This window comes from Sapajus apella, unplaced genomic scaffold (assembly GCF_009761245.1).
Source record: "Sapajus apella isolate SASKATOON/1434 unplaced genomic scaffold, GSC_monkey_1.0 scaffold2, whole genome shotgun sequence".
Taxonomy (NCBI): Eukaryota; Metazoa; Chordata; class Mammalia; order Primates; family Cebidae; genus Sapajus; species Sapajus apella.
In genome coordinates, this window is record NW_022436942.1 from 39504612 (window position 1) to 39530674 (window position 26063).

The 26063-nt window shown below is 34.5% G+C and overlaps 1 protein-coding gene across 2 annotated transcripts in view; it reads left to right on the plus strand.

Moving 5' to 3' along the window:
* PTPRQ (protein tyrosine phosphatase receptor type Q) overlaps window positions 1-26063 on the plus strand; it is a 240750-nt gene that overhangs the window by 98756 nt on the left and 115931 nt on the right. For both annotated transcript variants that reach the window (XM_032296569.1, XM_032296577.1), the window contains 5 exons: window positions 745-1032; window positions 1253-1528; window positions 1903-2054; window positions 6035-6176; window positions 8910-9179. In XM_032296569.1, the coding sequence (XP_032152460.1) occupies window positions 745-1032; window positions 1253-1528; window positions 1903-2054; window positions 6035-6176; window positions 8910-9179 (1128 nt within the window). The remainder of the gene's footprint in view (window positions 1-744; window positions 1033-1252; window positions 1529-1902; window positions 2055-6034; window positions 6177-8909; window positions 9180-26063) is intronic.

A 26063-nucleotide genomic window follows, 5' to 3' on the forward strand; every position in this document is an offset into this window, starting at 1 on the left:
TAAATGCAGATCTTTCCCAGGGTTTTTACCAACCTATAACATTTTATCAGTTATAATTTCCACACTGTGAATAATAAGCACTATGTGCTACTCCAAAGGTGGATGTAAAATTTATATTAATAGAGTTTAATATCATAATACAACTTATATCTGAGAATTAGAACTTGTGTAACTAGAGTAACTGTTTAATATACAAATGTGAGTTGGTAGTCTGATGACTGGAGAAATTTTGAGACTAGATATTGGGAAAGCTTTTAGTGTTAATTCTTCTGGCTACCCACATGACCTTGGAAAATTCACTTAATGGCTCTGAGCTTTAGTTTCCTCATATGTGAAACAAGGGTAATATTTAGAAGAAATAAACTAAAAATATGGTTGAGATAATATAAATTATCAAAATACTTAAAACAGTATACATACACAAATTATGCAAACACATACACACATTATGCACACACATGCACACACCCACACAATCATGTAGTAGGGAAAAAAGCCAAGAGAATATTATAGAAACAATTTCCATACATATTAAAGATGACAGAGTTTATTTTGAATGATTTTTAAAGTAATTATTTAGAAGGTATTCTATAATAGGTGAATGTTTGCCATATCTGCATTTAAATAATTTAGGTGCTGATGATGTAATAGATGCCATTTCAACAATTAGTAACTCAGTCTGTGAATTTAGATTCTGTTTAGGGTAACTGATGATTTTTGTATTTTGCTCATTACCTATCATAGTACCTGAAGGGCTTGTTGGAAACCTAACTTATGAATCCATTTTGTCAACTGCAATAAATGTAAGCTGGGTCCCACCAGCTCAACCAAACGGTCTAGTCTTCTATGTTTCACTGAGCTTAGAGCAGGCTCCTCGCCATGTGAGACCACCTCTAGTTACATATGAGAGAAGCATATATTTTGATCATCTGGAAAAATACACTGATTATATATTAAAAATTACTCCATCAACAGAAAAGGGATTCTCTGATACCTATACTGCCCAGCTATACATCAAAACTGAAGAAGATGGTAGGCTAGACACTTTTATTGCCTATTAAGCAGATTGTTGTTGTTCTTTTCATTTACATTGCTTTCTGATAGGAAACAGTATTCAATTATATTGATTCTGTTTGATCTCAAGTAATTAGGCTTTCCATAAATACAATATTTCTTAAAATAATCTGCTAAGAAAATCAAATCCCATTGATTGAAGCTTCTTTTAATTTAATATTCTCTTTTTCTTTTATAGTCCCAGAAACTTCACCAATAATCAACACTTTTAAAAACCTTTCCTCTACCTCAGTTCTCTTATCATGGGATCCCCCAGTAAAGCCAAATGGTGCAATAATAAGTTATGATTTAACTTTACAAGGACCAAATGAAAATTATTCTTTCATTACTTCTGATAATTACATAATACTGGAAGAGCTTTCACCATTTACATTATATAGCTTTTTTGCTGCTGCAAGAACTATAAAAGGACTTGGTCCTTCCAGCATTCTTTTCTTTTACACAGATGAGTCAGGTAAGCCGGAATCCACATTTCTTCAAACAATTTCACTGTTGCAGCGCCTGAGTTTTCTTTTTAAGGAAAAGCATGAAAAATGAAAGGATATCTGATTGTTTGTTTGTAACAGCCTTACCATTATATTTACTTTCTTGAATCTTTTTTTTGTTTGTTTTCAATTTGAGCTTCAGAATTTTATGTTCTGTTTAAAGCTACTTTGGAACTACTGTGTCCAAATACAAATTATAATTAGTTATGATATTTATTTCTGAAATTAAAATATGATCATTTTATTAATCTTTTTAAACTAGTCTCTTCAAGAAAGTAATTCATGGTGCTATTGTTAAGTTAAAGTTTTATGAATATTAGTTTCATCGTGTGTTTTCCTGCAGTGCCTTTAGCACCTCCACAAAATTTGACTTTAATCAACTATACTTCAGACTTTGTATGGCTGAAATGGAGCCCAAGTCCTCTTCCAGGCGGTATTGTTAAAGTATATAGTTTTAAAATTCATGAACATGAAACTGACACTATATTTTTTAAGGTAGGTTGATTATAACAGTATATGTTTATTTAAAAAATTTAGAAATGGAATTAAAATCTTTTGCCATTTAGGAAGAAAATGGCCTACTAAATTAAACAATGACTATTTTTTTAAAAAGCTTCATTTCCTGCAATTTAAGGATGCTATGGAAAACACAAGAAAGCGTTTGCCAGATATATAAGCTGAATACTTCACAGACCAATGTACTTAGATTTGTAACTTCTAGATATCTACAATATAAGAAACAATTGCATCGTTTATTAATGCTGGAAAGGGTACAATAATTTTTTTCTAGCTTACAAAGCTGTTATAAAATGTATTTCTATCTATTGTTACCAGCAGTACCAAGGGAAACTTTTTAACCTTTTAGAAAGTATTAATATTCATACTGGACTTCTGATCATCTTTCCCGATAGCGTATGATCCTACAATAATTGGTCTTCTAAGATATATCCTTATCCTTATTTTTTTTTTTTAATTTTCAAGAGTAATTCATTTGCAACACTAACTACATTTTCCTTCCTCCATTTTTGGAATCCAGAATTAGTGAAAAATATTCACAAAACTGATGTAACAGAGTCTCAAATATATATCTGTGATTTCTAGCATTTAATTGCCAAAATGTAATTAACAAGCATTTGTTTAAGAAAATTTTCTTATTTCTTTCCCAAAGGCAAAAGAATCCCTGGAATGTTCTTATTTGGTTACAGCAAGAAGAGTACAAATAATCTGCAGTAAATGTTTTACTCAATATTATGAGTATTACAATTTATGACTATGGTAAATCATTGTTATAGCATGTGTAGCTTACAAATTGAATAGTAAAAATCGAAAGCAGACATTAACTTTATATCATCAGGAGCAATGACTTTCTTTCTGGAAACCAAGATATTACTTTAAAACCTGATAGTCTGAGTATAATTTGAATCCTATTACTCCATAAATGTGGAATTTGTTTCCCAGAAGTGTGAAATTATATTAAATGACATGAAGCCTCTTGCCCTTTAATATCTATCCCTGGTTTAATCTAAACATTTTTCCATTTTTTATTTGCTTTGTCTGTACGGATCACTGGGAGATAGATATCAAAAGGGAAAAAATAATGCTTTTCTTAGAGTAATTGCATTCCCTGGATTGTTGTGTATGTATATTAGAGCGTGAATGTCTATATATGATCTTATCTCCTCAGAATGGTAATCTCTAACTCTCTTAGCATAGTGGTGAAGCAGGGGTGCTGACTTCAAATTACCGGACTCAAATTCTGCCTTTGAAACTTACTGTGTTTCAGTAGATACATTGCTTACTTCTTAATGCAAACTATGAGTTACAAAGATGTATACATTTGAAACTGAGGATTATAAAGGAAAATCTACATAGAGCATTTCGAACAATTCCAAGCATGTGATAAACATGTTAGCTATTGTTACTGTAGTTGTACATAGTTTTTAAAAGAACAAAAAATTCTGTCCAACATTTTAATAGCACTAAGCATGAAATGACAATATGCCAATATGTGAATATGAGAATAGTTCATATTCTAAGTTTTGTAAACAGGTTTTCTCAATAGAAGCACGTCTTTAATATTTCACTAGCAGCAAAAATACAATCTTTATGCCATTCGGTATTAAATATATTATTTGAGATGGGCAGTTTTATGTTTTAAAATCTACTACCTCATGTTAACTCCTTTTTACATCTATTTTGTCTTTCATCAATTTTCATAATCTTATTTTCTTTTTTCTTTCTTTCTTTCTTTTTTTTTTTTTTTGAGACGGAGTTTTACTCATGTTACCCAGGCTGGAGTGCAGTGGCGCGATCTCAGCTCACCGCAACCTCCGCCTCCTGGGTTCAGGCAATTCTCCTGCCTCAGCCTCCCGAGTAGCTGGGACTACAGACGTGTGCCACCATGCCCAGCTAATTTTTGTATTTTTAGTAGAGACGGGGTTTCACCATGTTGACCAGGATGGTCTCAATCTCTTGACCTCGTGATCCACCCTCCTCCGCCTCCCAAAGTGCTGGGTTTACAAGCGTGAGCCACCGCGCCCGGCCCATAATCTTATTTTCTTTCAAATTCCTTTAAATGTACTCTCATGCCATCTTTTTCCCTTTCTCAGCATCTGGTTATTATATTTGCTTTCCTCTTTCTGTTTAGCTTTCTCCCCTAGTGTGTTTTATTTTCCTTTCTTTTTCATCTACCCTGATATCCTGACAGTAACAATTTATATTATTTTCTCTGTTTTTATATTCTTTTTCTTCTTTCGAATTAGATGTGCATTTGTGGAGGTACAATAATGCTAGAACCACTTCAAATGTTACTGCAATCCCAGTCAATCCATTGTGGTCCACAGATAGTGAAATCAGTAGGTAACACGTCACTCACACATGCTGAAAGAAATTATTTAGTACAAAGTTCTATTAAAATAGGTTTTTAAATATTCATCACTCATGTCTCCCTTTTTGACAACATACTCTTGGGTAAATTTGTTCACTCTCCCATAAATTACTCTGATTATTATGATCTCTCCGGTTCAGTTGTTTCTCTGGTTATTAGCCCTTTCTAAACAAAATCATAGTTTGTTTTGTGTTTAATTTTTTTCTCATTCAGTAATTTTAGATTTCTCTAGTTAATATAAAAATTCCTTGATGGCAGGACCATGACTTATATGTATCTATAATCTCCAGATTATCTTATAGTATGATTTGTAAATAGTAAGCAGAAAAGAATGACTGAAATAAAGAGATTAAGCCCCAGTAAGCCAATGAATTCCTAGAGATTATTTTAAAATAGGATCCTAATTGTAAATTCCCCAAGAGTTAATATTCTTATTAAATTTCTGTTACTGAAATGTTTAATAAATAATCAATATGGCTTATATTTGTCAGATATAATGTAAGATTCTTACGCTTATACCAGATAGGAGATTATCTTCTCTGTCCATAATGATAATTGATTAATCTTAACTCTTTCTTGGTTAGGACAATTATCTTTGAATGAAAACTCTGTACTTAATGAGAATTTTTTTTATGAGAAATCATATTCCTCCTTAAGCAACTATGATATTCTTTTGTTCCTTTTCTCATTTCTCTAAAAAATTGTGTTAAATTAGAAACTTAGGAATTGGATGGGAAAATTCCCAATTTAAGCTTCATGGAAGCTAGATATTTTAAACTTATTATTCACTGCTTTACTGCCAGTGTCTACATACAATAGCTGAAGAATAAATTTAAGTTACACAGGAATGCTGTGGGCATTAAAAATAAATTTAGATGAGTTCAGAAAAATCAAGTATCTTTGACCACCCACAAGTTGGATTTAAATTGCAAACTGTAATTATAGCAGATTGAAAAAAAAAAAAAAGATTATCTAATTCCAAGTAAAAATCAGGAAAACAAAGTGAAAACAAAACACTGTTTTTTAAAAAAAGGCAATTATAGGCCAGGTCTGGTAGCTCGCACTTGTAATCCCAGCACTTTAGGAGGCTGAGCCTGGCGGATCACCTGAGGTCAGGAGTTCAAGACCAGCCTAGCCAACATGGCTAAACCTTGTATCTACTAAAAATTACAAAAATTAGCCAGGCGTGGTGGCGGGCACCTATAATCACAGCTACTCAGGAGGCTGAGGCAGGGAGAACTGCTTGAACCTGGGAGGTGGAGGTTGCAGTGAGAGGAGATCGTGCCACTGCACTCTAGCCTAGGGAACAAAGCAAGATTCCCGTTCAAAAAAAAAAAGAAAAAAATGGCGTAAAAAAGGCAATGATGAGGTTCTTCAGGGCAAAGAGGGTGCCCAATTCGTCCTTACATCATAAGCTGAGCACACTCTATAGCATAAAAAAATGCTAGTATTTATTATAATTTAAAATATCCGTGCTTATTAACTTATTTGTTAAATAGAGAAGGAATAACTTCAATGAAAATATTCCAATGATGAACAAATTTTTTACGATGCATTGGGACTAATAAATTTTTTTTCTGCTTTTCAGAATATATCAGGTTTTCAAACTGAAGCCAAACTTGTTGGACTGGAACCAGTCAGCACCTACTCTATCAGTGTATCTGCCTTCACCAAAGTTGGAAATGGCAATCAATTTAGTAATGTAGTAAAATTCACAACCCAAGAATCAGGTTAGATGCAGTTTTTGAGCCTAAAATATTTCATTTTATATTTAACACCTTTCCCTTTTTTTTTTTCTTAGTTTATGTGATAAAGTATCATTACTTAAGAGTCTATTCAAAGGGAAATTGCATTTCAGTGTTTTACGTTTGAAATAATATGCTGTATCTGTGTTTGCACATATATATTTACACATTGTTTTTCCTTTTGAACTGAAGAAGTTGAAATTAAAAAGTAGTTTAGAAACAAAATAGCCTTTTAGATATCTGTGAAAATTATCTAATTCTTAGAACTATTTGAGACAGCTGGGAAAAAAAAAAAGGAGAAATGAACCAGCAGTCACTTTTAACAGCCCGATTTATATTCTTAAGAAACAATATATATAATTTTCTTTTAAGAAGATGAATTGCAACATTTGGAGAGCAAGAGCCATTTCATAAATCCCCTATGCTCCTGTCATCTCGTCTTTACCATGTGGAGGACACTGTTAAATATCACTGACCTAATTCATCAATAGCTTACCTGCTGTGTCACACATGTATACATGACATACCTTGCCTTTGTGTGTACACTGAATAGTTTATATTTACGACTTACTTAATGTTGGCTTAGAAATGTACTTCTCCTTTTCTCAACTGGACCATACATTTAAAGGTACCTCTTCTTGATTTTTTTTTTTTTTTTTTTTTTTTTTTACTCCTGTCAACGTTTATTGAATGAGCACAAGATCCCATTCTAGTCATTTCTTCTTAGCAGCTCTGGATGCACGTCCTGGTATTTTAGTGAATCTCAAAATTGAGATTGTAGACCACTGACTGCTAAATTAACCATTTTTGCATTAATTTATGACTACCTGAGACTTTTTTTTTCCATAGCATTCCTGCAAGAAAGGCAAAATAAATAGCATTTATAGTGGATAAAAGTACATGCAGTGATTGTCTGGGTTTGGATTTGAGCCCCATGACCTACTACTTGTAAAATCTTGGCAAAGGCTCATGACTCTCTGAGCCTCTGTATCCTTAACTGAAAAGAAGCACACATTAACAGTAGCCATCTCATAAGGTAGTTGTCAAAAATATTTGAAAAGATCCATGTAAACCACTTCATACAGTATTAGGTACATAGTAAATGCCCCCTAAATATTACTATTGCCAACATTCCCATGTTACAGATGAAGAAGCCATGATTCAGGCAGATTAGATGAAAAAGACCTTGAGAACATTGGTGAAGAACTTGACTAGAACATTGGCCTCTGACTTCTAGTGAAGAGTGGACATGACTATAGAAAATGCAGGTTGTAAATGAGTGATAGAATATAAAAATGTTCAACCCACAAATTAAAAAAAATTAACAATATTTATATATGAGGGTAATAAGAATCAAGGCTAATCTTGTAGAAAGTGCTCTGTTAACCAATAAATATTTTTGTCAGTAAGATAAAATTGTACCACAACATTCTATACTCTGATTAGTTAAATAAATAAAATTTTCACCTTTAAGTGTTATAATATTACTGGCTAATTTTTTGTTTTGAGGTTCACAAAATCAGAAAAATAGATATTCGTAAAATCTGGATTTGTAAGCTAAAGTTCAGCAAATTGTCATCTATCTTGTGTTAACTTATTTTATAAAAATGTTGTTTATGATTTTGAAAACAAGGAAGTGAATAGTTAATAATATTTAATTGCTAGATCCCTTGATCAGCCCAGAAATTACCTTTTAAAAATTTTTAAATGCAACACCTTCCCTAAGTATTCCCCTTTAGTACTGTTGTCTTTATCTTACAGAAGAAGAAAAGTTTATAACAGTTCAGTTTAGACCCAGGTAAAGCAGTACAGGCAGGTGAGAGATCACCTGAGTATTCTTTAAAGCATTATGTTTTACATAATGGCAGCAAGTTATTTTCTTTCAATTTTCATTGTTTGTAATCCACAAATTGACTATGTCCCAATTTTTCTTCTACCATTATCTTTTACTCTGACAAGAAAAGTTATTCTACTAATACCAACTTTAGGGGACTTTAGCTTATTGGACATTTCGTGGGAAGTAATCAGTCTCTCTAATGTGCAGTCTCTTTGGTGGGCTGAGATATTGTTCTTTAACCAGGTCTACCAGATACAGTGGATCTCTGAAAAATTGGGTTACTTTCAAGTAAATTCAGAGAGGCTCCAGAAAATAAGACTGAGACTCCTTAAATCTTCCTTCCAATGATTTCTATGAAAGGTACTTAAAGATGAGATCTTCATGATTCTTCCAAAGAAGCCATTCCAGTAAAAAAGCCTTACCTTTAAATTAGTTAGGGGTTTCCAAGTTCTGTGAAGCCCAGATTTGTCACATTAGGGAGGCACCTGCTTGTATGTTTTGTATAAAAATGTTCCATAGTATTGCTAAGATTGTTCCTTTCCAATAAAGAGAGCAGTTATCAAACACTGCCTGGGCCTGGGCTTGAGGCTACACATTTGCTTCTGAGCTTTTGAGGATGTGATTGGTGCTTGGACTGGGAAGATATTCAGTGACTGGTTCAATATTGTAAGGATTAATAAAATAGTGTAAAAAACAAGTCAACAGTCTTTTGATTCAGTCTATGTTAATGACTTTTTAAGCACACATTGAAAAGTTGATATATTAAATATTTTTCTAGTTCTACTTCTAAACACAGTTTTATCTAGTTATCACATAATTTAATCAATTATCTACTTACATGTGTATGCATTTTAACTTTGGGCATATGTTTATTTCTTAAGTTCCAGATGTTGTGCAGAATATGCAGTGTATGGCAACTAGCTGGCAGTCTGTTTTAGTGAAATGGGATCCACCCAAAAAGGCAAATGGAATAATTACGCATTATATGATAACAGCTGAAAGAAATTCTACAAAAGTCTCTCCCCAAGATCATGTTTATACTTTCATAAAACTTCTTGCTGATACCTCATATGTCTTTAAAGTAAGAGCTTCAACCTCCGCTGGTGAAGGTGATGAAAGAACATGCCACATCAGCACACTACCTGAAACAGGTAACTAACATGAAACAGGTAACTAATGTGAAACCTTTAATTATTTGTGGATTGTGTCAATACCACCTGCAAACTGTATGGCATATTTATCTAAAGATATAAAGCACAATTAAAAAATACGACACAGGCTCTTTTATCCCATGTGTTGCTTAAGTACCAGCTGTGTACTACCTTAACCCTTCTCCAAACCATTGGGAGATTGAGGGAGGGAAAAAAAAGAGAGAGAATCTGCTTTACTGTATTTCCACAATTATAAAACCTTGACTTACTAAATTGTGCTTTGCCATGATTTGAAAGACGGAATAAACATGTAAACCTTTCATGTATATCTTGTTTTGTCTTAATTGTTTTTATGGAAATCTAGATGTTTCCCTGAGCTATATGGCTGAAGTATATCAGACTCATTTCCATATATTTTTCTCCTTTATACCAGCCTTTATCTTTCATGCTAGTTGAATAAAATATCCAGGTCTTTAAGCTTTAGTTCACAGGAAGAAACTCTCACCTTCCCTAGAAGTGCTCTATCCTATGTCATAATATCCTTCATCCTATTTTTCCGTATTCTACCTGCTTACATAAATTAAAACCTGATTATTTCCTTATAACACCACTTTCCTGGATGCATGTCCTAACGGGCACTGTGGATATTGGCATAATTGTTAACTTCTGGCACATCCAAACCCTTTATCTTGGAAACATCTTTCAACCTGTCTCTCCCTTGGAAATCCTCATAGTCTAATTTTGCTTCATGTTTCTATTCTTGAGGCTGTATACCTAGAACATCAACACATAGTCTGCCTTCTTTCTGATTTCAGCATCTAACTCAGCATCCTTTCCTTCTCATTCTTCCAGTGCAACATTTTTTCAGACTATAGTCTTTCCCTTTCCAGGATGGAACAGTTACATTTCAACACCACAATATCTTGCTCCTTAGATCTTATACCTTGTCATTGTGACTTATTCTCCAGGAAGAGTCCTCACTCTGAGAAGACCACGTTTTTTTGTTTTTTTTTGTTTTTTTTTTCCCCCCAAGATGCTGGCTGCTAAATATTTCTAAGAAAAAAATAGAAATGATTCTACTTTGTTTGTCTATAAATTCATCATCCTTAATTGTCCCAGTTACTCCACAGTCTTCTATGTATCTGTTGTTTTTACACCATAGGAAATAGGTTCATAGGAATACTTTTCGTTCCATATGAAAATTGTTCTCTTTCCGAACATAGTCTGTTCCCCCATCATCCATATTTATTGTTATTTACTAATGATATCAGCTATATTGATATGCCCTCCTTCCATCAAAAAAATTTACCCATGTCTTTATTCATGCCCTCCACGTATCTTCTCTTAAGATGTCCTTGCCTTACTCTTTCAGGGATCTAGCTGTTCATTTTCATTTTAATATTATGTTATCTCTAGAACATTACTCCATCAATTTATTCGAATCTCTCCTGCATTTATCTTCTTTTTCTTGCACATCCACTCAAATTGTTGAATTTTTATTTTGAGACAGAGTCTTGCTCTGTCACTGGGCTGGAATGCAGTGGTGCAATCTCAATTCACTGCAAACTCCGCAACCTCTGCCTCCCAGGTTCAAGCGATTCTCCTGCCTCAGCCCAGTAGCTGGGACTACAGGTGCACGCCATCACACCCAGCTAATTTTTTGTATTTTTAGTAAAGACAGAGTTTCACCATGTTGGCCTGGATGGTCTTGATCTCTTGGCCTTATGATCTACCTGTCTTGCCTCCTGAAGTGCTGGGATTACAGGTGTGAGGCAGCGTACCCGGCCAAACTGTTGAAAAATTTCAACTGAAGACCTGGTTGGAGTATCAATGGGATTTGTGTTACATGAAATCGCTGCCTTTTTCTCAGTTTTCTATGCCTCTTCTTGACAATCCACTGTACCCCAACCCTCATAGTTTTATATAATTCCTTACTCCATTTATTCTACATACAATCAGGTCTTATTAATTCAGTTTCCAACATGGCTCTGCAATTTGCCCCTTCTCCACCGTGTCCACCACCATTGTATATTAGAGGAACCTTGTTGCTTCCTAACTAGCCTTATCACCCACACTACCTTAGCCTACTCATAAGTCTCATCTTTCCACCTACTCACTTAATTGAATTAGACCATTTATGCATTGGCAGTTATCTGAACAATAAAGGTTAGACATATCAAGTTGAGTACCTGAAGCACAGAAGTAATAATGAAAGTCATCATGTGGAGGAGATGGGCTAGAATACCCCAAATGTTTTTCTCATTCTCATTGTCTAGAAAATATCCTAGAATTCATCACTAATTAGAATTTGGTTTCTCTCTAACTTTTTTATTCTTATATACTTTTATTGTATCTTCTCCTTGTCATATAACTGATGTCTCCAGCTAAACTTCATTTATTTAGCACACAATTTCACTATTTCAGTATTTTAACTCAGAAAACATTTATGAAGCATCTACTACGAACTAATAATTGACTAGGTTCTCTTCTTTAAACATATTCAACCCTGTTTCATCATCAGCTTGCTTTGCTTCCCTTAGCTGTATTATTATTTCCCCTTTCTATGACACACAAAATCTTATTCATTTTTAAAAGCCCAGCTTAAATGTGCCTTCTTTATTAAAGCCTTTAATGGCATTTCTGGACTTCATCCCAGACTTGCTGACTCGTAGCCTCAATGAGTGAAGCTTAAGAATCCATATACTTCAGAATCTCTCTAGGTAATTCTGATATTCTGTAAGTATTGGAGAGTACTGAAGTAGATTACCAGGAACTTTTGAGGACAAGCAAACACTGTCAGAAAGTCCCTCAAGCGGTGACAGGTGTTTTCCCTGTGGGTGGCCAGCACATCATTGCTATGTGGAGTCTGTGAGAAGAAAAAAATGTTCAAATGCAGGCAGGTGGTCTGCATCAGGGTGGTCTAGCACCAGGTAAAATGGTCTTGGATCATTGGACAGGAGCTGAGTCTGGGAACTGGCAAATAAAATACAGGACAATGTATCTGAAATAAATGAGAGATTCAGGAGCAAGGCAGAAGATACTAGGTTGGTGTAAAAGTTACTGTGTTTTTTGCCATTAAAAGTAACATTGAGTACATTGGTCCTCAATGTGGCAGCTTAGACACAGGAATGAAGCAGGAATTCAGTTAATAGAACTGAGACACATGATCCAAACAGCAATGTGCACCTGATACAGAGCCACCTGAATTTAAGGTCCAGGTCTTCGCTAAAAAAAAAAAAAAAATCTACTGTAATTGGAAAATTGAATTCCATCTTAACTCAGGATTAAAAGGCTACATATGTGTAGACTGAAGGGATTCTAAATCAAGGAATTAGACAGTTACTAAACATATTGTACTATGAACTATGTACTTTCCTACGACTGAGGACCATTACTTTGCAAAGCTTGAATTCTGCATCAGAATGTGCAGCGTTATGGCATTGTTTTAGACTTACGGAATCAGAATTTGGGAATTAAATCTTCATTGAAACAAGATATGTGAATAATACAGTGCTGAATTTGGGAACCACTCGTTTCCATTGTAAACTCTTTGCTTGTAGGAACCATGTCTTATTTGTCTTTGTTTTACTCACAGTTCCTAGCAGAAAGCCTTGGGCATTGTAGGCATTCAAATGTTTTGTAGAAGAAAGAAATGAATTGTTTTCTTCTAAAATTCATTATTTTTCATAGGGGTTTTTACTCCATTGCAATATATTATTTCCACATTCCCATCAGGCAAAATTATAAATATTTTCCCTTGTATAAATATAAAAATTAAGGAGAGTCATTTATATAAAGCATGAGTATTAATCTATTTTATATAAAATATTTATATAAAATATTAAATTTAAATTAAGGAGAATCATTTATATAAAACATGAGTATTAATTGCTGCTTCAAAAATATTTTGATTTTTATCTTTAAAATTGTTTTACATTTAGTATGTAATTATTTTTATGATTACAATATTTATTAGGTAATTAATTTCATTTTATATAGGTTCACATGACTTGTTTGTTGATAAGAGGTTTGTAAGAACTGGGAAGTTATTGTTCAGATTGGAAACAGTTTTACAGCCTGTTGCATACTTCTAATTTATGTGATCTAAGATTAGTCACAGTGTATAGCCAGCTCTGAGACACTGACTCTGTACCTATTTTTGACATAAAGTGAAATCAAATTTGGCTCATTCTCTCACTGCCTAGTGTCTGACCTTAACATTCCTTCCAGGGATTGTTGAGTATTTTTTTTTCAATGTAAACTTGGTCATATCTGGATGCAGCTAAACGTGTATCATGACAATTGAATTTATGAGTAGATTAGTGTTTAGTGTCTAAGCTGGTTCCATTGTCACAGTCAGATATGTTGGAACAGGGCAGTAAAACTGAAGGCCTTCAAACTTGATTCTACATTTTAACAGCATTTTATGCCCAAATATACCATATATACCAATAAAAATAATACAGCAAGTCCATGTGCCTGAAGTTCTTAACTTTTGGATCTTGAATTGATTCAAAATGCACTTATCCATATTATTATCAAAACTTAGCATAACATGGATGGACTTGGAGGACAGTGTGTTAAATGAAATAAGCCAGGCACCGAAAGACAAACTTCACAGGTTCTCACTGATTTGTGGCAGTTAAAAACTAAAACATGGAGATAGAGTGTAGAATGATGGTTACTGGAGACTGGAAAAGGTAGGAGGGTTCAGGGGGGTAGGAAAAGTAGGGATGATTAAGGGTACAAAAACACCGAATGAATAGCGTCTAGTGTTTGATAGCACAGCAGGGTGACTAGTCAATAATTTCTTTTACATTAAAAAATAACTAAAAGAGTATAATTAAAATTTTTGTGAAGCAAGGAAATGATAAATGCTTGAGGTGACAGATACCTCATTTACCCTGATGTGATTATTATGCATCGTATTCCTGGATCAAAATCTCTTATGTACTCTCTAAATATCTATACCTACTATGTACCCATAAAAATTTAAATTTAAAATTAAAAAACTGTTAAATCTAGTAAATGTTCGGATTGAATATTTGGTTTTAAAAACTTGGTCTTTTGTGGAAGATAATTTTATAGTTTGGGTTAATTCAGAGCTCTTCCAAGTTCCGTAATTTAGAATCAAAAGAGAAAAATAAAGTACTTCCTTATTTTTGCATTTCAGATGCAAAAACTTAATTTAGGAAAATTAAAATGCGCATTTGTGGTTTTTAGGGGTGTTTTTTTCTGCAGTGATTTCTTTATTAGCTTTTTCTCCAATGGAAGGTATCAGGCATATAAAGTGATCCACTGGAAATCCACTAAGCTTGCAAATATATTAATGCTACATTATAATTGACTTGGATTGTATTCAATTTAATTATTAATATCATCATCATCATCATCATTATTTTAGAGATAAGATCTCACTGTATCACCCAGGCTGTAGGGCAATGGCATTATCTCAGCCCACTGCAGCCTCAATCTTTAGTGCTTAAGTGATCCTCCTACCTCAGCCTCTTGAGTAGCTAGGACTACAGGTGTGCACCACCATGCCCAGCTAATTTTTTTGTTTGTTTGAGACAGGATCCCACTCTCTTGCCCAGGCTGGATTGAAGTGGCACTATCTTGGCTCATTGCAGCCACCACTTCCCTGGTTCAAGCGATTCTCATGCCTCAGCCTCCCAAGTACCTGTGATCATAAGCATGTGCCACCACACCTGGCTAATTTTTGCATTTTTAGTAGAGACAGGGTTTTGCCATGTTGGACGGGCTGTGTCTGGTACTCCTGACTTCATGTGATCTTCTGCCTTGACCTCCCAAAGTGCTGGGATTGCAAGCATGAGCCACCGCTCCCAGCCTGCCCAGCTAATTTTTTATTTATTTTTGTAGAGATAGTCTCACTATGTTGCACAGGCTAGTCTCAAACTCCTCCTTCTGCGTCAGCCTCCCAAAGTGTTGGGATTACAGGCATGAGCCACAGCAGCCCACCTAGTTTATTTGTTAAATAAAATATTTATATATTTTATAAGAATTTTTAAAATTATTATATACCATTTAATAGATTGAATGTGGGCAGTAAAAGTGCTGCCCTTCCATGGCTACAAATTACTGCACTAAATCAAAAGTTCACTTTTCCTTTGTATCCTATTTACATAGCTTTCCTCACCCATCTCCTGAATTAAAATTTGAAGTAAAAGATGCAGGAAAAATTGCATGATTCTTGTTGCTCTTAAGCAAGTGAATTAAAACATTCAATTTACCAGTGGGTAATCAATAAAAGCACAAAAAGTATTATAGTTGCCTGTCACAAATCAGAAGGAAATAACTATTAGTATATCTAATTGAAATTCAGGTGTTGTATAAAATATCTTTTCTATAGACTTAATTATTAAATATAATATTTTTCTTAAGAGTGAACATCAGATGAGGAATATCTTTTTACACTTCTTGTAGTGTAGTGGACAGTTGACCAATATATAATTATTCACTGCTTGCTATGTTCAGGTTCTGGGTTTAGAGTTCAAGACCTAAGTTTGAGAGCCAGGTGGCATTGGGGATCTCTGCCCTACACATCCAAATAACTCGATTATTATAATAAAATATATACAATATGCATAAAACAATTAAACACAAACCTACGTAATATGTTGGTCAATTTTGTGGCTTGAAGTTTTTTTGTTTTTTTGTTTTTTTTTTTTTTGAGACAAAGTCTCATTCTGTTGTCCAGGCTGGAGCATAGTGGCACAATCTTGGCTCACTGCAACCTCCGCCTCCTGGGTTCAAGTGATTCTCATGCCTCAGCCTCTTGAGTAGCTAGGACTACAGGCCTGTGCCACCACACTGAGCTAATTGTATTTTTGGCAGATACAGGGTTTTGCCATTTTGGCCAAGCTGATCTCAAACTCCTGACCTCAGGTGATCTCCCCATCTCAGCCTCCCAAAGTGCTGGTATTACAGGCATGAGCCACCACGCCTGGCCTTGAAGATTTAATTAAATAAAAATTCAGAAGAAAAAGATTTTATTGAGGCTTTTTTGAAGGGTGAAATATGAATTGGATGTTGCTTATTGATAGCTTCAAAATTGCTTTCTGTCAGAAGTTAAGAACCAATAATCCAATTGGAAGAGGATGATATAGCACATACAGTATTTGTCTTGAACTTTGAATTTCATAGAAAAGTATACTAATATTTACTTAGATCATCTGATATACAGCAACAAAAGTCAAGTTTTCTAAATGTTCTTTTTGCTTTATCCTCAGTATGCTATGAAAAAAATGCCAATTGTACATATCAAAGAACATTCCTCTTTTATTGGAAATAACTTGGATGGTGAGGTTAAGGAGATCAGAGAAGATTATGGGTTAGCTAAAGCACTCATGGCAAGCCACCCTGTGATACCCTCACTATTCATGAAAATAGATTAATAGATAGAGGAGAATAAATAGGAATTTCAAGATACAGCAAGAGAAAACACATAGTAGAGAAAGGATGTACAAGGGGTCAGGCCGAGATAGAAGCTTGACTAGAGAGGAAGGTATTTTATTAGAAAGGGTGTAGGTGGGAAGGTCGAATAACTGAAGTAGACCCCACTTTCTCTGCTCTTAGTTTGGCATGACTGTCCCAGAAGTTTGAATCTGTTATAATAGAAAATCAGGAACTTGTGCTAAATTTAGAGAAGAAAGCAACATAAATAATTCTAAAAACAGTGATTGTTTTTGGCCATTTTCCTGAACACTACAGAAGTGTCTTTAGATGGAGAAGGATTTGTTCATTACATATTTACTGAGCCTCCTAAGTCATAAAGAATAAAATATCTAGTCATTTCAATGGTCCATAACACCCTTCTTTTCAATCCAGTATTTTCTTCCCTAGTTATTGTCACTTCTCTTATCTTGAAATTTATCCTCAAATGCTACATCTTCTAATTTGCAATTCAACATCCTTCCTCTCAGCTAGAATTTTCCATCCTCCTTTTCTGCTTTACTTTTCTCTGTTGGATATATTATATGTACCATTATCTGTGGGTCTGTTCTCACTATAATGTATGCTGCATGGGGACAGAGATCTTTCTTTGTTCAAAACTATTTCCAGTGCCCAGAAAAGCATCTAACATACAGTGATAATACGTATATTATTATAAATGAATGAATGAATCAATGTACAGTCCGAGAAGAATGATAGGCATACAACAAACACCAAATATGCAAATGCTGGATGTCTTAAGTAGAAACCTGCAGTCACAAAACTATTTTTAAACAATTATATATTAAAACATATGAGAAAGGCATGTCTTGAAGAATATATTTTCTAATTAAACTTTTAAAGATAGCTGTAGATTCAAATGTAGTTATGAGAAATAATACAGAGAAATCCTGTGTATCCTTTATCCATTTTCTTTCAGTGGTAACATCTCTCAACTAGTGACATCTTGCAAAACTGTATACAACTAGTATATCAGATAGAGAACATTTCCATCAGAATTTTTACTCCTGTTGCCTTCTTGTAGACCCAATTCCTGCTCACCATCCTGGCAACTCTCCTCATTCTGACTCCCTGGATACCACTAATCGGTTCTCCATGTTCTATAATTTTGTCATTTTAACAATGTTTTATAAGCAAAATTATAAAATATATAACCTTTTTTACCCAGAAAAATTAACAGGATAACAGGACATTCAACCAAGTTTTTTTTTGTGTAGCGATCTTTAAGTCTCGCTCTGTCATCCAGTCTGGAGCGCAGTGGTGCAATCTTGGCTCTCTGCAACCTCCACCTCCCAGGTTCAAGTGATTCTCCTCCCTCAGCCTCCCAAGTAGCTGGGACTACAGGCACACACCACCATGTCCAGCTAATTTTTGTATTTTTAGTAGAGACGAAGTTTCACCATGTTGGCCAGGTCAGTCTGGAACTCCTGGACTCAGACAATCTGCCTGCCTCGGCCTCCCAAAGTGCTGGGATTATAGGGGTGAGCCACCACACTAGGCTTTTTTTTTTTTTTTTTTTTTTTTTTTTTGGTATGGATGTACCACAGTTCCCTTAATCATTCACTGGTGGAATGACATGTGGGTTGTGTTCATTTTGTGGCTATTAGAAATAAAGCTTCTATAAACACATGTGCACAGTTTTTGTGGGAACATAAATTTTCCTATGTGTAGGATACATACTGAGGAGCACATTGCTGGGTCATATGGTAGTTGCATGTTAAGTTTTCTTTAAGAAACTGACAACCTGTTTTCCAAACGAGTTGTACCCTTTTAAAGTCACACCAACAATGTATGAGCCATCCGGTCTCACACATAGGTGTGTAATGATATATATCATTCTGGTTATAACTTGTGTTTCCCTGGTGGCTAACGTTCAATAGCTAATTGAATATATTTTTTCATGTGCTTATTTACCATCTATATATCCTCTTCCATGAAATGGTTATTCATTACTTTTGCCCATTTCCTCATTGGATTGTTTTGTTTTATTGTTGAGTTTGGGGAAATTTTTAATATATTCTAGCTACTTATTTTTGTTAGATATACGGTTTGCAAATGTTTTCTCCTAAGCTGTAGCTTATCTTTTCATCCTTCTAGTAGGGTCTTTTACAGAGAAAAACTTTTAATTTTGATGACGTCCTATTTATCAATTTTTTTCTTTAAAAAAATTGTGACTATGGATGTCTAATTGCTGTAGCACCACTTGTTGAAAGAGCTATCTTTCCTCCATTGAATTGCTTTTTCTTTTGAAGCTTAGTATGTTGCTTGAAAGTATGCTTGTTAATACTGCATAATGAAAATGTACAAAGAATAATGTTGCAATTTAAGTTAGATTATGTTAGATTTAATTACGTTCATTAATAAAAACTCTTTAGATTTAAATATTCCAGAATATTTCTTAGTTTTCTGATTGAAACAACCATCAGTGAATATTACCTTACTTTAAAAGGTAAATTTGAATTAAATACATTTGAATTAAATTCAATTTTTCAAAATAACTCCTAATTTGAAAAATATATTCTATCTTGAAACTAAAAAATATTTAACACTCCCCTCCCCTCTCCCTCCCCTCCCTTCCTCTTCTCTCCCCTCCTCTCTACATTTTATAAAATGTGGTCCTGAATAAGTCACAATATAAAAATAAATGCACATTTAACTTCCACTTCCTCCAACCAGAGGCTACTTTCTGTTCCTCAACCTTGGAAACAAGGTGAAGAACAGTTCGTAAACAATTTTGGGCAGGGCGTTGCCAAAACAAGATTCAAGCAGCCACATGTGGACACTCTTAAAAGAATTTTAGATAACAAGAGCAAAGAAGCCAGGTTTGATTTTTAGTGATTAATACAAAGGTAAAGTGATTCTTCCCAAGTAAGAGTGCCATTGGGATGTGGCCCAGCCACATGCTTACCTATGCTGTGCTTCCCAGAAAACCCTCATGCTCTGCTCCAGGAAAGGCCTTTTTCCTCTGGAGGTTCAGTGTCTTGGGAGCTCTTTGATTTTGTCAAAGAAATGAGCAGAGATTCCCTGTGGGTAGTTTAAGGCTTGGAGTCTCGGTATTTTTCTGACACTGTTGAGCAAAGTCCATGTATCAAATGATCTGTTTCTAGTTTTTTGTAAATTCTTCATATCATTTGTAGACCTAACATGGCAAACCTTCATTATTTAATCATAATAACACCTACTACACATTCTAACTTCTGATTCATTTTCTGTGCCTGGAAATAGTTTCTGTGTTTAACAATCATACCTGCATGTAAAACAATCCACTGTTATATGGCCACAAAATATTAATGATCTCTGAAGACCAAGAAAACATTTTTAATATAGTTGTTGCACAGAAATTCTCACCCAGAACCCCCCAATTAAAAAATTTGGACAATGCAAATAATAGTTTAAGACACACATGCACACAACCCGGATACTCTTACACATACTTTCTATGGAATTGTGTTTGGTGAAACTCTTCATTTGTTAAGAACCACAGAAGGTATATTTTGCTAAACAGCTGCTCCAGGTTGTTCTTCTTTAGAAAACATATAATTATAGGATACCCCAGGTGTTTTTTCTTTGGAAAATATATCACCATAGGATACCCTGTTTGTTGCATGAGAGAAAAGAAAAATATGTTGTGATAACCAAAAAATTTCAAGGGCTTTTAGTTGTATAAAAATGGAATCTTTAAACATGGTTAATTGTTCTGAGGATGCAAAGTTGGAGCTTAAATATTATATCAAGCCATTGCAAAAAGTGTACCGCAGCTATCTCTTGAGGTCAAATCTGGTACCTGAAATGCAGAAAAGCTTCAAGAAACATTGCTGGTTGACCTTCTGTACATGGCTGTATGTTCTGATCACATGTAAGCTTCACAAAAGATTCATATTTCTTTGCTAGTTTGGTGTTGAGGATTTGCTCATAATCTTCCCTAATTTTATCTTCTTGGTCCTTTAAGAGACACATAGTATCCCAACTTGTCAGAGAGGAAATTTGAGCTGGGTTCTTCTTTATCCAGGAGAGACCTGAAAAATTAGGTAGTGTGAGTACTGCAGAGTGAGGCTGATTTTCCAAAGTACTAACTTTGTTCTAATCAAGAACAACTCATAGTGATCTCTGTTACTGGTAATGATTATCTTCTTTTATATTCTGAAAAATCTGCTCCCGCTGGAAGGTGCTGCTCACTGCCAGGTGGGATGGGCTTCAGTAGAGAAGGTGGGGCCTGGATCTGAAGCAGAGGTGGCAGAGTTGTCAAGACTAGGGCCAGACAGAAGGCACAGCACTGTAGCTTTGGAAAACCATGGCTTAGTGGTGCCACCTCCATCTCCATGGTTCACTCTGGGGTCACCCACTGGTCATGCCATGCTGTTGAGGGGCAGAGACCTGGAGCAGACATTTAGATGGCTGTCTGTACAACCACTGGCTTCTCAGTGAGCCTCAAAAGCCAAGCCATTTCCCCATACCTCATTGAGTTATTATTATTATTATGCTTTAAGTTCTGGGGTATATGTGCAGAATGTGCGGGTTTGTTACATAGGTATACATGTGCCATGGTAGTTTGCTGCATCCGTCACCCTGTCATCTACATTAGGTATTTCTCCTAATGCTATCCCTCTCCTAACCCCCTACCCTGCAACAGGCCCCAGTGTGTGATGTTCCCCTCCCTGTGTACATGTGTTCTCATTGTTCAACATCTACTTATGAGTGAGAACATGTGGGGTTTGGTTTTCTGTTCTTGTGTCAGTTTGCTGAGAATGATGGTTTCCAGCTTTATCCATGTCCCTGCAAAGGACATAAACCCATCCTTTTTTATGGCTGCATAGTATTCCATGGTGTATACATGCCACATTTTGTTTATCCAGTCTATCATTGATGGGCATTTGGGTTGGTTCCAAGTTTTTGCAATTGTGAACAGTGCTGCAGTAAACATATGTGTGCATGTGTCTTTATACAGAATGATTTATAATCCTTTGAGTATATACGCAGTAATGGGATTGCTGGGTCAAATGGAATTTCTATTTCTAGATCCTTGAGGAATCGCCACCCCTTAAACTTCATATGAAACCATAAAAGAGCTGCATAGCCAAAACAATCCTAAGGTTTTCTACACAGACAGTCATGTCATTTGTAAAAAGAGACAGTTTTATTTCTTCCTTTCTCATCTGTATGCCTTTTATTTGTTTCCCCTGTCTTATTGCACTGACTAGAACTTTAGCTCAATGTGGAATAAGAGCAGTGAAAGGGGACACCCTTTCCTTGTTCCTGATCTTGGAGGAAAGCATTCAATTCTTTCACCATTGCTTGTGATGTTAGCTGTAGGTTCTTCTTTATCAAGCTGAGGAAATTACTCTTTACTTCTATTTTTCTGAGAAACTTTATCTTAAATGACTGTTAAATTTTGTCAAATGCTTTTTTTTTTTTTTTTTTTTGCATTGATTGATAACGTTCATGCAGTTTTTCATCTTTGGCTTGTTAATAAGGTGAATTACATGGATTGATTTTCTAATATTGAACCAGCCTTGAGGTTCTTACACTACTTGGCCATGATGTGTATGTTCCTACCCCATGGGTGTTGATGTATGTGCATATGATTTCTATTTGATTATATTTTGTTAAGGATTTCTGCATCTATATTTATGAAAAATATTGGTCTGTAGTTTGCTTTTTTTTTCCAGTGCCTTTATCTAGTTACCGTTTAAAAGTAATATCCTTGTGAAATGAAGCTCTTCTAATTTCTGGAACAGATTGTATAGAAATGGTATTCATTATTCGTTAAACAGTTGGGAGTATTTTCCAGTGAAACTATCTGAGCTTAGAGATCTCTTTTTGGAGAATTTTAAAATTACATTTATATGCTCTCAGGATGCAAACTTTGAGCTGGAATGTACTATCAAACGACTTAGAAAAAGTAGCACTTCTAGATAATTCACAGGTTGAAAGGAAGTCTTAAAAGATTTTTTAAAATACATAAAACTGAATATGCTAAAATATATTGAATCAAAATGAAAATTCAACATATCAAAATTTGTGAGACTCAGTGAAAACACAGAAATTTACAGCACTAAGTGCGTATATTAAAAAAGAGAAAATAGATCAATAATCTGTTTCATTCACAAAAAAAAATAGCCTAGAGAAAGAAAGGAGAATCCAGACCATGCAGAAGGAAAGAAGTAATAAAAAGCAGAAATCAATGAAATGTAAAACAGAAAAACAATAGGAAAAATCAATGAAACAAGAAGCTTCTTCCTTGAAAAACTAAATAAAATTGACAAATCTCTAGCAAGCCTGACAAAGAAAAAAAGAGAACATTCAAGAATGAAACAAGTGCAGACACTGCAGACATAAGAAACAGATAAGAGAATACAACAAACAACTCTATAAGTTAAATTTATAAGTACATTTCATGTACTTATAAATTTGCTGATTCTTCAAAAAATGTACTGATTCTTCAAAAAACACAACTACTGTACTCTATACCCTAATGTGAAATAGATAATTTGAATGTTTTGAATAGTTGAATAAAATTAATACTATATGTATTAAAGGCATTAAGTTTATAATAGTTTCTTTCTTTCTTTGGGCTGCTATAATACCATAAACTGGATGACCTATAAACAGCAAAAATTTATTTCTCACAGTCTAGAAGCTGGGAAGTCCAATATCAGGGCACCAGCATATTCAGTGCTTGGTTAGGGCCCGTTTTTGGGTCCATAGATGGTTTTTTCTTGTTGTGTCCTCATATGGTAGAATGGATAAGGCAGCTCTCTGCAGCCTCTTTCATAAGGCCCTAATCCCATTCATGAGAGCAGAACCCTTATAACCTAATTACCTGCCAAAGGCCCCATATCCTAAACTGGCATTTAGGTTTCAACACATGAATTTGGTGGTGATTCAGACCATAGCAGTTTCCTTTTGTACCACTCTAGTAGAGAAAAGGAAAAGTACATCTCTGTTATTGCCAGGTAGGGGTAGAAATTTGGGTTTCTCACTTTGGCTTTGTTATACCCAAGGACAGGACTTCTCATTGCTGCTGGGTTAGCTGGGGAGTTTTGGCTCCCCACTAAGCCTCCACTGGGAACACCCTGGTTGGGAGGGGGAGTGATACCTTATCACTGCTCTCCACATGTTTTCCACTGACATTATGGTGTAAGGGTCTTATTACCGCTGAAGTGGGTGAAAATCTTGGCTCCTTATTTTGCCGTCTCCGATATCATGGTGTCTGGTATGGTTGGATACCTCATTACTGCTTAGAGAGGGAAGAAGACTAGGTTCTGTATTCGTCAGTATGGAAAAGAATGAGATCATACATTTTTTATTGGCGTACTTTTTTTTTTTAGTAGACTGTAGCAGTTACTGTCTGAAAATTTTCTCTCTTGCTAGACTGAACTGTTTTATGCTTTTTAAAAAATTTTTAATTTTAGTTAGATCAGATTTTTATGGGGTTCTTTTTGGTCATTTGGTTTGTGTTTCCAGATTCCTGGTTTCTGGGATATATGAACCAAAAAGAAAACCCAAGGAATTCACCACTATGTTATATTTTGAGTTGTGGCCTCTCTAGCTGGCCTGCCTTCTTAACTCTACCTGTCAATCTCCTTTCATTTAATTGTGAATTTAATGTCCATGGTTTTTAAGTACATAGTGAGAGGAGTGGGAAGAGTACATCTACTTCATCTTCCTTGAAGCAAAAGTTCATCCATGGGTTTATTTTGAATATCAAGCATGACACTTTTTGTCCATCTATTCAAGATCAAGTATTAAACACATATTAAGTACTATGGTAGAAACTATTGAGATGACTGTGATGAGGCGAATGTATTCCTTGTGCTATTAAAGTTTAGAATTATATAATTTTAGACTTTCATTGAATCTCACAGATAACTTCATTTAGTCATTTCATTTTGCAGACATGGGAAATGAAGCACACAGCTTAAGTATTTGTTGAGTTTTCTATAATTAGTTATTTGCAAAATTATTGTTAGTCCAGAATTCTTTCTACTATATTGTTCCTTCACCTTAAAAATTCAATGTCATTGTGTTCATTGGAATTACAGAAGCTTCTTCCATTATTTCACAGTGTCTAAGTAGAGACATTGTGAAGTGAAGAAATGTACTTTCATTATAAGGATTTCTTCATTAACACGTATAAATACATTTACAATGTGAGTATATATATACTTTTGTCCAAAAATGGTTTTAAAATTCAGGAAAACTAAATTTCTATGATCAAATTTGTGCTTAGTCTATAAAACTAAAAATATTGTGAGTTAACGTAATAAGATCTGTAAAACACTGAGACCATTCTGGGAAATGTTTAAAGCTCCTAGACTCATATCACATTTTTTATCTTGGATCAGTTCCAAAAGTGTAATGTTTGCTATTTTGAAATTGTCTTAGGTATCAAATTCCAAATTATAAATTTAAAAGTTCTTTGAATGTAATTCCTTTTATAAAAAATGAATTTAGGTTACTCTGCATAATTCTCCTTGACCCCATCGATGCTTTAATACCTCTCATTAAGTGGACTCCGGGCTGCCACTCTTTGCTTCATCCAGGCTCCAGCTAAAGCCAGCTGTTCTTTGAGCAGTGTTTTTATTAACTTATTTAGGAACTGGTGCATATCTTATTACCCTATTTTCCATTCCTGTCCTATGCAGCTGTAGTTGATACTTTTCATAACAGCCTTTACATATCAACCTCCTTCCCAACTTTTTTCTTATTCTCTTTTACTTCCCTTTTTAAGTAAATTAAGCATGTGTGTGCATGCAAAAGCCCTCTTCTTTCTGGTAACCATATTACTTGAAAGCTTCAGGAATGTGCCTGTTGTTTGTCTGAGATTATAAATGTCAGGGAAAAACTTTTACTAATGCTGTAAACATTCAGAAATGTAGAATACATGAATTTTAATAGCAAAATTTCTCAAATGTTGCATTTAAGAAATTAGACTTAATTTAAAACAATGCAATGTTAATACAAAGAAAAAGATTTGAATAGATGGAAGACTGTACAAAATATTATTAACCTCAGCTTAGTGAATTTCAAAGATTACAAGTTTTGTGGCATATGAAAATACAAGCTTGAGGAGAGAGCTATTTTATAAATATAAGTCATGCATAAGTCGCAGCCACTATAAGATTAGATACTTTCAAAACTCAAAAGTAAAAGTAACATTTTTTAGTATATTAATAAGTTATTTCACTTTGAATTTTTACTACCTACTCACTACAACCTTCAATAAATCACCCATTGGTTCTATGCCTAGATATCTTTTTATGAAGAATTACTATTTTAAAAGAAAATTATATTAGAAATATAAATCCTATTCCATATGAATTGTAGTAATAAAATCCATACTAATTAAAAGATACATTAAAAATTTATAGCCCAGGCTGGGCGTGGTGGCTCAAGCCTGTAATCCCAGCA